We start from the raw sequence: 13,342 nt of genomic DNA, 5'->3' as shown, positions 1-13,342 counted from the left end.
TTATAATTATAATGTATACATATATGCGCAAGTGTTAATATATATGTGTGTATATGTGCATTATGAGCTGAATTATGTCTCTCCCAAATTCATATGTTAAAATCCTAACCTCTGGTACCTCAGAATATGACTGTATTTGGAGACAGAGCCTTTAAAAGAGGCAATTAAGTTAAAACAATTAAGTTAAAATGAGGTCATCATGGTGGGCTCTAACCCACTATGACTGGTGTCCTTATAAGAAGAAAAAATTTGCACAGAAACATACACAGGAAAGACCATGTGAAGAGACAGGGAGAAGATGACCATAACAAGCTAAGGAGAGAGGCTTCAGGAGAAACCAACCCTGCTGATACCCTAAACTCACACTTCTAGCCTCAAAAACTGTGAGAAAATTAACTTTTGTTATTTAAACCACTCAGTCTATGACATTTTGCTCTGATAGTCCTAGCAAACTAATACTGTGCTGATGTGTGTAATTTGAAATATAATTGTTACTCGTGTCAGCTAGAGTCACCCTTACTACATATCTCACTTCAGAGACTGTGTGAAGTCTAAGATCCTTCCCAGAAAGCTCCCAGGGACTAGCATCCTTTTAGCTTCAACCTCCTGCCTCTGCTCAATTACTTCAGTTCAGATGTCATTTCCAATCTCCAACTTCTGTGGTCTTTATCCTGTGCTAACCTAGGGGGGACCTCAGGTTTCTCCATTAATTTCTATCAAAATAAAATAAAATAAAATAAATAAAATAAAATAAAATTCTAACAACAACCAAAAACAAAACAAAAATAAAAATCCACTTCATACAAAGTAATCATGAACACAGCTTACTTTATATCCCAGAAATGGAAGGAACTTAAAATTGAACATTAGCTTCTCTGTTCTAACATAGTCCTTTAGCTATTTGCATAAGTGGGAAATCCAGATTCTTGCCATGTTCTAATGTCCCCTACTACCTTCTCCTTTCCCCTTCTCTCCCTCTCTTCCTCCCTCCCTCCATCCATCCATTCTTGATATACCCTGAAATCTACTCTCTTCTTGGCTCTTCCCCAATTCCCAGCAGTTTGGTGATCACTTTTTGTGAGTCTGACTTACCTTATCAGGATCCCCTTTTCTACTTCAAGTAGCTAACTGAACTATTTTCTAAAAGACAACTTCCTTCCTCAGAGATATCCTAGAGCCAGCCATTAAAGTAATACAGTTTTATCCCACTGACATTATATTTAGCCAAATTTCTGTAAAGAGTGAAGGTAATTTTTCAAGTTGTTTTTTCACTCTGATCCAAAGAGAATTAACATCAATTATTTAACATCAGCTAATATCAATACATTACCCTTCTATATAATCTCTAAATTGGCTTAGATCTAAAACCACCATTAAACCTGTTGGAAATTATTTTTAAATTTTGCAGCCTCATTGGAACTTTTAACCACACATATGAACTTTGAACCTTATTTGTTAAACTGTCAACTGTTGCATTCAGCAAATGATTTAAACTATGATTGCGAAGTGGAGGGTTTGAAAACTAAGAACCTTTTACGCTTGTCACATTTTATATAGAACATAGGAAAGATAGCTTCATTTTACCTTTATTCAAAAGATCTTCCACACAATTCATATGTGTTGATGTAGGTTGCCAGTTTGAAGAATGTCAGTTTATGGCTTGACGAAGAAAATGAAAATAAATTCCAGTTCAAAATCACTTCTTAGGAAACAGGCTACTACTGCCACCTGGGGGAGGTTCTTTCTGCTTCATTCAAGAAAGCCAAATGTGCTTGTCAGATGAATGAAAACGGTTCATGCTCTCCTTGTTATATCCACGCAGGAAGACTTTTTAACTTTCTGCCCATGAAATCATAAGGCATTCCAGATGTCTCCAAGATTCCTTCACACATAAATACATACTTCACAGACTTTTTGAGAGGTATAGGAGAAGATGAACCAGAATATAAACAACCATACTAAGGTTTCTACATCTTACACACTGAAAAGGTAGTTGGAAAAGTATGGGTTATATAGAGAAAAAATTAAAGCTTTCAATAACAAAATGAAACCCCAATTTTAAGAAAACTGTATTTGGCCTCAATTTACAGTTAGTTGTACTCCTTTTCTGAAATGTGCTATCATTAATTGATATGGGAACTACATGTGCAGATAGGATCATGCTAGTGATTACATCAGTTAGGATAAGATAATTTCAATTCCATGGAAATAGCCAAACGTTTTCTTATAGAATTTTTGAATTTATGAACTAAATATTGTTATGAACTCAATATCTATTGATTGCATGTATATTGCATATCTATTTGTTGAAACTTTAAATGAAGTAGTGTAAATGAGGAACGTTCCATCATTTATAATGGAAAAAATTGTGACCATTGCTTTTGAATGTCTAGTTTGTGTTTAAAAGTTGTCAATCTTGAATTTCTTTATGCCATAGATAAGCTGTTACCTATCAGCAATGCCCTAAAACAAAGAATTTAATCTTGGAAATAAAGTTTCAGGAAGTATCTGTTGAAATCAGCCTGTCAGATGACAAAAAAAAAAGTCAGTGCTGATTAGAGGAAGACAACTAACCACTTATGGAGAGGATTCTGGTAATAGATTAACTAAATAAAATACATACAGTATCAGTCCCAGAGTGGTACGGTAACATTGTCAGAAGGTTAAAGTTCATATCAAGCACAACTGTACCAGCTCCAGGGAAGTCTTTGTGGAAGAAGTATTTTTAAGATTGGAAAAGGTAGGTGACGTACAGCAAGTGTATTGGGATTCTATAATAGTAATTATTTTTTTAATCATGCATTTGATTCAGGAGTAAAAGGAAATTTGAGTGACTGTGGTTCAGCCGACATAGCTGAATGAGCTGGGTAAACTGGGGTCACCTTGAGGGACTCCAAAAATGAGTGTCTTTTGTGTGGGGGTGTGAGGTTCCTTCAAAATGTTCATATTGGAGTCTAGGGATATTGGGGTGAGGGGCAATAGAGGGCAAGAAAGACCAGGGGTATATAAAACTGAATAATAGAAGTACAAGTTATAAGCAAAAATAATAAATACACAATTTTAATTAAATGCCCTTACTTCTGAATCAGCAGGTTGAGTTCATTTGGCAATTGGCCTGTAGCTCTGTCTTACTGATCTAATGAAAATGATCAATGACCTTAAAATGCTTATGTTCTACACAAAAGATTACTTCCATTTTAGGGGTGCCGTAAATGGAATAGATTCTCCCAAGATTCTCCTCCCTCCTAACTGAGCTACACAATGTGTTGGGCTTTACTTCCTTTATTCAAAAGCCAATTAAGTTACTATGGTGGACCATGGAAATGATTTATTAATTATTTCGTAACAGAAATTACAAGCAGTTCTCATTTTCGTCAGAATGTTGCCTGGTTGTAAAAAAAAAAAAAAAGTAAACAAAAACAAAAATCTTCTTTAACAGTATTCATGTTTCATAGGAGACAAACATTCAGGAAGTCAGGAAAGATAATTTTTTGCAGATGCCACTTGTGTATTCCAGGGCTGGGGAGGTGGGTAAGGGATGTTATTTAAAATGCCAGAAAGATCCATTATTTCCACTCTTCTGTTCCTACTTCTCCTCCAAGAGTGATTGATTTTCAAATACTGCTGCTAGTCTCGTTATGAACTCAGAAACCTCAGCACCCATTGCTAAACTGACTCACCTGCCACATTGATGGGTTAACATATTCCTCCTAAACATGGTTTACATTATATTCATGTAATTTGGGTTTTTTCCCCTGATTTTCCTGCAATTATTGTTTCCTTCTCTCTTCCTTGTCTGTATTTGACTTCTCTTTCCTCTCCCACTGCAAACTACCAATATTATTTCAATCTTCCCACTGTCACTGGAGTGTCTCCACTTTAGTGCAGCACTCCTCCACGCTTTAGTCACTATGAATGAGGGGCAAGTAAGCCAAAAGTAGGACCAGGAGTGCTCCAGGCCAAGTAAGAAGCCTTATACTAGGTGAATGTAGAAGCCTAACTGCTTATGCTGAGCCTCTGTTTACCCACAGACATGACAGACTCCAGCAAGATGATCATCAATTTGGCCCTCTTTGGCATGACTCAGAGTGGAAAAAGTTCTGCTGGGAACATTCTTCTGGGGAGCACTGACTTCCACAGCAGCTTTTCTCCAAGTTCTGTAACCAAAGACTGTTGTCTGGGCCGCAGTTGTCACCTCTGTGGCTTCATGCGTCGAGGTGGCCAAGAGATAACCCTGCAGATCCAAGTGTTGGACACTCCAGGTTATCCACACAGCAGGTTGAAACAGGAGCATGTGAAACAGGAGGTCAAGGAGGCCCTGGCACATCACTTCGGGCAGGAGGGTCTCCATCTTGCGCTGCTGGTCCAGAGAGCAGATGTGCCTCTCTGCGGACAGGAAGCATCTTCCTCAGTCCAGATGATTCAGGTAATACAAAAAAGCAATTACACTAATGCCATTATTTCTATTTGGAGGACATTATCCTATGACAGTCTGCTCAAAAGAGTAGTTTAGAGCAAGTTTAAAACAAGTGTTGGTCATATAGAAATGGTAAAAATTACTTGATTTTTCCTACTAAGAGTCATTTTTACAATTTCCTTTAGAGGAATTCAGTTAGTCATTTTACAGCTAGGTCATAGACAACCCCCTCCCCCCATAAGATGCTAGATTTCAGAGGTTAACTAACCCCTGAATGAGTTTGTAAATGTGTTCTTCAGACTATCTGCTTCAGAATCAACTGGGCTGTTGTTAAAAATGCGTATTCATCCAAGTCCTACTGAAACAGAATTTCAAGAGGAGAACCTGCATACCTGCATTTGCATAAATTTTCCAATATATTTTTTTTAAATGGCAAAGTTTAAGAACTACTAAAACTTGCATCCATTTAACATCAAGGGACAATCTCTTATACTTCACCAACAAATGGGTGTTCATTCACTGATTCAGTCACTGAAAACTGTATCAGGTACTTACACAGAGCTTAATGATTGGTGAACAATATGAGCCCTGCCCTCAAAAAACTTATAGTCTAGAAGACACAAATAGATAAACAAGTACAAGACAATGCATTAAGTGCCAAAGTAGCATAATGTATGGCCCAGGGGAAAGCAGGCTTCACTGCGACTTACATCACAGTGAGCTATGCTTTATTTATAGGAAACAAATCAGGAATTTCAGATGCTCTGAGCGCCTCATCATCTGTAGGGTCAGCAACTGATCCACTGTAGCCAAGCAAAGACCACAAAAACCACAGGGGCCTCAGTGTGAACATGAATAACATATGCCACCTTTGCCTAGTGGTCCATCCATGTTTATTTGTTCATGTATTAGAAGTTGCTAAGTTGGAAGCTTGTTCAGCCAGTCTAGGTATGGACTGGGGAATAGAGAGGGCTTCTGAGTATGGCTATAACTAGGAGATGGAAGGAGTAATACTTGCATATGTTACATACAATATATGAACCAAGTCCATCTATAACCAAGAATTCCCGGAAACTGCTCACTGAGCTGCTCCATTCTACTCAGTCTCTTGATTCTCTAGTCTGGGGCCACCCAAATTTAACTGCTGGACTTGACTAATATTACTCAGTAGCTTCATTAAGTCACGGAGATAAGAGAACTCATCACTACTAGAAGCTCCACAGGTAAACTACAGGGAGAATAGAGAGCAGACATTTTTCATTCAAGAATTTGTATAAATGCTACTCTTCTTTTGGTTCAATCCCTGATCACATCGATACAGGATCTGTTACAGTTAGAAGGATGGTATACTTATATTCAAAGAAATATTTTTTCCCTTTAACTAGTAAAGGCATAAGATTGTTCTAAATGACAGACATATTTTTTTTTTCAGTAACTGTGCATGTTTCTAAAAATGAGGGGGGGAAAAAAAGCCATATGTGGAATCACAATAAACTAGCGGAAAAAATTAGGGTGACAAGAGTATAAAAAATATCCCTCATCATCCAACTCCTGAAAAATCAAGGACATGCTGTGCAAAAGTAGAGAAGATGATTGCAATTAAGAAACAATGTGGAATCTAAGAAAGCCCACAAACCTCCCCCAAACTATTAAAGCCTGCATTTCAAACAATATTTCTGGTAGAAATCAAGTGGGGGAAAACCTGTTGCCATTCCATCAGTGTAATTTTTTTAAATAAGTTTGGAAGTTCATTTAAAGCTGCTATTAAATAAACATTTAGTTGAAGGTACACACGGATATAACTCAGTAAATTCAAATAAATGCACAAATATTTCTCACAAAATAACTTCTCTCCATATGTCTCCAAATTTTTCTCTATGCTGGTCCTATGCTTAGCCAAAAAGGGTATTTTAAAAGACAAACATTTTTAGGGGCACCTGGGTGGCTCAGTCAGTTAAGCTTCTGCCTTTGGCTCAGGTCATGATCCCGGGGTCCTGGGATTGAGCCCCATATCAAGCCCTGCATCTAGTGCCGCATTGAGCCCTGCATCAAGCCCCACATCGGGCTCCCTGCTCATCAGGGAGTCTGCTTCTCCCTCTCCCTCTGCCTGCTACATGCCCTGCGTGTGCTCTCTCTCTCTGCGCCAAACTAATAAATAAAAAATCTTAAAAAAAAAGACATTTTAAAAATAGATTTTTCTCCAGTTTTAGGATACAGAACTCTATTGTAATCCCCTAATTTTTTTTATGCAAGTGAATTTGATTCATACATGTCTCTGATCTTTTTAAAAGGTACCTGGCATACAGCCACCTTCTCTTACCACTGCCTTCTTAATTCAGTGTCCAGTTCATGACTTAAAGGCAGAGAGGAGATGGGCTAGAGTAATATTCAGATCCAGATTTTTTTTTTCTAAAATAAATATCTTTTCCCTCCCAGGAAAACTCAGCAGCCAAGATTTAGTAAGCTTCAGAGGGGCCCATGACCCCTGGGAGGCACTGCAGTCCTGTTCTGGGCTTCCATCATAATTTTTGGTTGAAGATCGCCTATGCACAAGCTGGCTGTTTATGACCTTCTTCCTGAAGGTGCTTCAGTTACTGGTGGCAGCCATCTGGATGTGCTCACAGATTGCGAGCAGCTGCAGAATGTCTGAATATTCAATAGGACCAACAGCTGTTAGGAAGAGCAAGGAGTTGTTAAGGTCCTCTGGTTTCAGACACACCCTGGTTTCTTTTTCTTGCTGGCTTATGCAACATGGGGAATGGAATATCTGCCTTCTCCCTTTTCCTTTCCTCCTTTCTGGGGGCACTCATGCCTGCCCTGGAAGGAGCCCACAGGCCAATACCAGAGAAGTGACCTCTTCTTTCCTGTACCTCCTTGTGGTCTCTTTAAATCTCTCTTTAATTTGTGCTCTAGTATTTTTTAGAGAGGTCATAGGCTGCCAGCTATGACAAGTGAGACATTTCCCCAAATGATCCCTTTTTCTTTATTTATGTTAGGCCTTCATAATTTATAGCAAAATGGTGGAGATGTCAGTGAGTCATCTCCCCAGAATTGGGAAATAAAGGCAATGATTCATCTAAATATTATCTGAATATCATTTGAATGTTATTTAAAAATCCACGAATAATGAATAAGAGAAGACAGAATAAAGTCACCTTAAGAAAAGTGCTAGCAAGCAGCCAAACTACACTAGGAATTGAATCCAGGAATTGATTGAAGTCCAAATTCTTTCCACTATCATGGTATCAGTATTATTACTGTACATAATCAGGCTTCAAGCAGATATTTTTTATTTAGAATGAACAACTGAAATGTTGATGTTATAGGTGGGGGTGTACACAAAAGGCTCAGAAAGGCCAATGCAAGGCCTGAAATACTTAACAAAGATAATAGGCTTAGTTGTTGGACAGAATTTAGTTGAAATATAAGCCTTCTTACAATTCTAGGTATGTGACTATAAATGTTACTAAGAGTTTCTTGGCTTCTGTTCCTCACTTATAAAATGAGGATAATTTTACCTATGTTAAAGAGATTTAAGGATTATGTTTAATGAATGTAATGTGCTGGCATTGTGCCTGACTTATAGTAGATGCACAGAAAATTACTATCATTGTTAACATTTTTATTGTTATTGTCACTACGCAGATTGTGATGAGTACCTATTCAAATGAATTACTAGCTACGAGCAATCTATTACAGAGGTTAAGAGCATGTGTTCCAGAGTAAGTTATACTTGTGTTCAAGCTCCTAGTTAGTTACTTATTTGCTTTGTGACCTTGAGCAAGTAGCCTCTCTAAATTTGAATCTCTTCATTGGTAAATTGGGAAAAATAATAGCGTCTACTTGACTGGGTTATTTTCAGGACTAATTTCGTATTAACATAACAGTAAATTAACTCAGGCACTAGCACAAGACGAGTGCACACTAAATGTCAGCTATGGCCATTATAATTTTATTGTCAGTATTTGTCTTATGCCAAAATTAGGACATGTTATTTGTAACCTTCTTCGGGATTATCTTGATAAGCTTCAGAAGAAAATCAGAGTGAAATCAAATTTACACAGCCTTGATGTAATAAGAACTTCCCTATTAATTTAGAAAAAAAATCTGGGAAGAAAGTTCACTGGCTTAGTAAAGGTTAAAGTAAGAAGCTCCAAATTAGTAGGAAGGACATGGTCCGGGGAGGTAGGGGACCTCTGTTATAGGCCCAGGCCTGCCAACAGTCAGCTGTGCGGCTTTGGCCATTTAATGTCACATGTCACAATAGCCCCTTCTGTAAAATAAGGCAATTTGCATAGAAGATCTCAAAGCCTGAATATTCACTGAATCTGATCTAACAAGGTCTTATCATTCGGCTCTTGGAGAAGGAAATGTGGTGCTTTAAGTGGGATGAGAGTAAGGGAATAGTATGAAATACAAAGAATGGTCCTTATTGTCCTCCTGTTCCATGATAATTTTTTTCTCAGTTGATGTAATAGTTGGCTTTTTAAAATATTCCCCCTAAAAAGTCCAGATGCTATGATTTCATCAACCACAAACAAATGGGGCAGGGCTGGTGAGGTCCTGGGAAAATGAACATAATTCCTGGAAAACAAAGTTTATATCCTAACTAGTTATCCCAAAAGACTAGAAGGACTCATACCCATTAGCACTCTGAAACAACAATTCATGATTGATTGTAAATTTCCATCTAGCTTAGTACTATATTTAAATTATTAACACCAGATAACTTACACTAACTTATCTTACTCTTGGATTTTTATGTGAGGTATCAATCAACTGTGATTATTCTTTCTCTGGGTCCATAGAGAACATGTTTGGCCACTAACATGATGACTATACACCAAGCGACACTACTTTCAAATAGTCAACTATTTTCTGGCCAAAAATCAATCTAAAGATTATAAGCTAAATCAACCATTCTCTTCTATTTTTGGCAGTAATTCAAAAGTGCAATTTCTCTCACAGTTTAGGACATGAGCATCCTTTCATAAATAATTATCAACATGTAAAAACTTCTCAGTGGCTGAACACATGGACTTGTAAGTGGTGTCGAGCTTACAAACCTATTTTCCTTAGGTAGTTTAACTCATTTTTCCTGACTGTTATTATAGTTTAAAGTATAGGAAATGTCTGGTGGAGACAAAAAGGGAATGTGTTAACGTTACAACCCAGAAAACTAGGAACTAAAGACATACTGTGAAAGTTACAGCATTGAATGCAATAAGTAGTAACCTAGCAAGAGAAGAATTCTGTATTAGGATATATAACTCCGGAAGGGATCACTTGGGCCAAACAATTTATTTAGCATGAATTTTTATTATGGTGATGTTTTAAAAACATTTAATGACAAATGTGGTTCATGCATCAACCAAAATCCAAGGGGTAGACCTGGGGGGGTAGCACTCAAGAGGTCAAATGTAGTGTCTATTTATTAACTTATAACACACATTTCAATATTATGGCAATCAAAATAAACATATCAATAATGTACTGGGTGAATATCAGAACTAGCTCTAAATTTGAGAAACTTTCAGAGACAAGAATGTTCAAGAGTCAGCAGTTTCACATCATAGAAGTAAAGTCCTAATACTATACGATCCCCAATAAGGCTCAATCACTCTCTTTACTTGGTATGTCTTCACTGGCCCATAACTCTCTTGTTGATTCCTAGGCTCAAGGCATCATCACATGCTAAAACTTCTCCTGATTCTTCCCTTATCCTCACTTTCCACCCCCACCCCAAACCAGGCCAAATGTCTGCCTCTATAGCACTAATATATTTTCTATCACAACACCTGCAATAATAACAAATGGAAAGTATTTTCTTTCCTGTCTGTCCCTCTCCCTCAGTTCTAAGTTAGTACGAAAGAATCTCCACTAGATACAAGCAGAAAAGTGTCCCTGGAACAAAGTAACCCTCAATAAATATTTGCAGAAGGAATAAATCACGTGGAATTCTTTTTAAAATTCAAATTCCCAGGTTCCATCCCTGAAGATTCTGATGCATTTGTAGCAAGCATTTCAAGTGGTTCTGATGTACATAACCCACAGATCTTTTTATTCCCAGAATCTAGATCTATTTAGCACTTCATTACTTTTTCAGCTATTTGTATTAATTTGCTAGGCCTGCCATAACAAGGTTCACTACCTGGGTAGCTTTTAAGCAACAGAAATGTATTATCTCTCAGTTCTGGAGGCTAGGAATCTGAAAGGAACATTAGCAGGGTTAGTTCCTTCTGTGGGCTGTAAGTGAAGAATCTATCCAAGGGTTCTGTCCTTGGCTTATGGATGACTGTCTTTATGTTTGCATGGCATTTTCCCCTGTATTCATATCTTTGCCCATATTTCTCTGTTTTATAAGGGCACCAATCGTATTGCATTAGTGGCCTTAACTTGACTAATTACATTGGCAACAACCCTATTGCCAAATCAAGTTATATTCTGAGGTACTAGAGGTTAGGATTTCAACATATGAGTTTCGAGGGGGGTACACAATTCAAACCATAACACCAGTTTATTTTGTGACTCTCTGATCTCTCACAAGAAATATGTTACAACATACCGAATATGACAAATTTTGCTATGTCACAATTAGCTAAAATGTGATGTTACATAACACACATACTTAGACTTACAAAGAGCTATCTTCTTTAAAAGTTGGGTTAATTTAAATTTTGCTAATTTGTGTTTTGAGGGCACATAAGAATATACCAATTAAAGTACCTTTTTAAAAATTCTTTTGTAAGGTTTGAATCTGTTAAAAATAATTATTCATTTAATGTACTGATCTTGAAACTTCAATTCAGATTTTCTTCAGGCAGGGCACTTTTTGGAGAACCAGAAATATGCAATTATTCTATGGCACAGATAAACTTTAGACAGATATGAGGAAAAATTTGGGACTTACTCATTGAGAGAGTCTTTCTGAACGCAAAGAAGAAAGTACAGACTACGTGCAAGTCCATGAGAATGAACTATAGAACAAAAGAGAAATTTTACAGGAAGATAAATTTTGTGTCCCTCAACTTCAAAACTGAAGACTCAAAACAAATAAATAAAACCCTAAACCTTCTGTTTGAGATGACAGTGAGGGTCCAAATTCCAAATTAATCCAACCAATTTCTATTGAGAGTTTACAACATGCTAGTGGCTTTGGTTGATATAGAAAGACATAGACTCTGCCTTCCAAAAGCTCATGGTCAAGTTACAGAGATAAATGTGTAAATACATAGCTCTGATAAATGACAAACTGTATTAGGAATTGTAATTGGTAACCATGGTCTCAAGATGTTTAAGTTTAAATACATTGTCCCACAGTTGCCATAGTTTCATATTATTTACATGTCTTGATTCTTCCCTCCTTTCTTCCTTCATCTCTCTCCCTTTTTCAGTTTTTCAATCTTATAAAAATCAATCCTACATTTGTTATATACATTGAAAATAGTTTCCCAAACTTTCAATTTTTTAAGATTTTTTAAGCCAGAGTGTGTACTGATACTATTTCCCACAAAGCATTACATTGAATTTCAAAATGTATAAAGCATGTAAAGTGCCCAGCATAATATCTAGCACTAAATATTAGTTGATTTCCCTTTTTTCTTTCTTCTGATTACTAGAGGTCCTGGATATTTCTTGTTATATTTATTCCTAAGTATTTTATATTTTTCTGAAGACTCAAAAATAAATAATACCTTAAACATTCTATTTGAGATGATGGTGAGGGTCTAAATTTCAAATTGCTATTATTAACTGGTAGCAACTTTGAAAATATTTTGGTAATGAGAATATTGGAATGAAGGGAATGGCATTTTACTTTCACAATGCCATGATTTCATATAACTTTGGAAATATTAAAAATGTTAAATGGTTATTTCTAGACACCTTTCACATTGTGTGAACAATTTGCCATATGCTGTTACTCCCATTTTATATCAGCTTATTTTCACTAATCAAACAAGAATTTATTCCATAACCAACTTCCACATGTTACTAAACAAAGGAATAACAGTCTTCTCGATGTTTTCAACCACATTAGAGGAAGTCATCTGATAAGCCAGGCTTGATTCTAGGCATGTGAAGTGAAGAGGATGTGAATCACAGTAATATTTTGTAGTTGTTCCAAATCACTAAATGTAATTTGATCTTAGCTTTTCTATTACATGTCATCTGATTAATCAATAGATTGTAACCAGATTATATAATTATAAATCCTCAGAAGATACTTTTAGTTATGATAATAACACAACATTCCTACAAAAAAAGATATGACAATTCCCTTGGTTGAAGTCCTTTGACTTAAAGGAACTGTGGTTCTAACAGCTTCAGGTTGGCCGTAAATACAAATTATTGCTGATGTTGTAAATGAAATTGTATCATATGCAACATTAATAATATACGGTTCTGAAGTTGTGTATACATAAATTATAAGAGCAAAATAAAATGGAGAAATAAAGCCCCCCCTTTTTTCAAAATCCACCCATCTCTCTCCATTTACTTACATTATTTGACTCCGTCTTCACTTCCCATTACATATACCAGCTCTTAGTAACATAATGACATCCAGATCTGTTGACTGTCTATGTTGGACCATAATAACTCCTTTGCTTGGGTTTGAGGAAAATAGGCCAAGGCAAATAGAAATTAACTTCTTCTTTCTTTCAGGAACTTCTGGGACATGCTTGGAAGAATTACACTGCCATTCTTTTCACCCATGCAGAGAAAATAGAAGAGGCTGGGTTCAGTGAAGATAAATACTTGCATGAGGCCTCTGATACACTGCTGACCCTCCTAAATTCTATTCAGCACAGATATATTTTCCAGTATAAAAAAGGAAACTCACTTAATGAACAAAGAATAAAAATCTTAGAAAGAATCATGGAATTTATAAAAGAAAATTGCTACCAAGTTCTTACCTTTAAATAA

The 13,342-nt window shown here is 36.5% G+C and overlaps 1 protein-coding gene across 1 annotated transcript; it reads left to right on the top strand.

Annotated features, from left to right (window-relative positions):
* Positions 1-2,688: 2,688 nt before the first annotated feature.
* GIMD1 (GIMAP family P-loop NTPase domain containing 1) lies at positions 2,689-13,342 on the top strand. The gene is made up of 3 exons (XM_045799219.2): positions 2,689-2,740; positions 4,032-4,426; positions 13,082-13,342. The coding sequence occupies exons 2-3, from the start codon at positions 4,034-4,036 to the stop codon at positions 13,340-13,342; spliced, it is 654 nt and encodes a 217-aa protein (XP_045655175.1). The 5' UTR covers positions 2,689-2,740; positions 4,032-4,033.

The sequence above is a fragment of the Ursus americanus genome, chromosome 13, assembly GCF_024610735.1.
Source record: "Ursus americanus isolate L20-20 chromosome 13, mUrsAme1.1.p, whole genome shotgun sequence".
NCBI classification, from domain to species: Eukaryota; Metazoa; Chordata; class Mammalia; order Carnivora; family Ursidae; genus Ursus; species Ursus americanus.
Note: the sequence above shows the minus strand (reverse complement) of the source record. Positions and strands in the feature narration are given on the sequence as shown.

Excerpts from the sequence above, each read along its gene's own strand:
- GIMD1 (XM_045799219.2), top strand. The coding sequence starts at position 4,034 with ATGACAGACTCCAGCAAGATGATCATCAATTTGGCCCTCTTTGGCATG. Across the intron at positions 4,427-13,081 it reads CCTCAGTCCAGATGATTCAG|GAACTTCTGGGACATGCTTG; the intron begins GTAATACAAAAA and ends TCTTTCTTTCAG.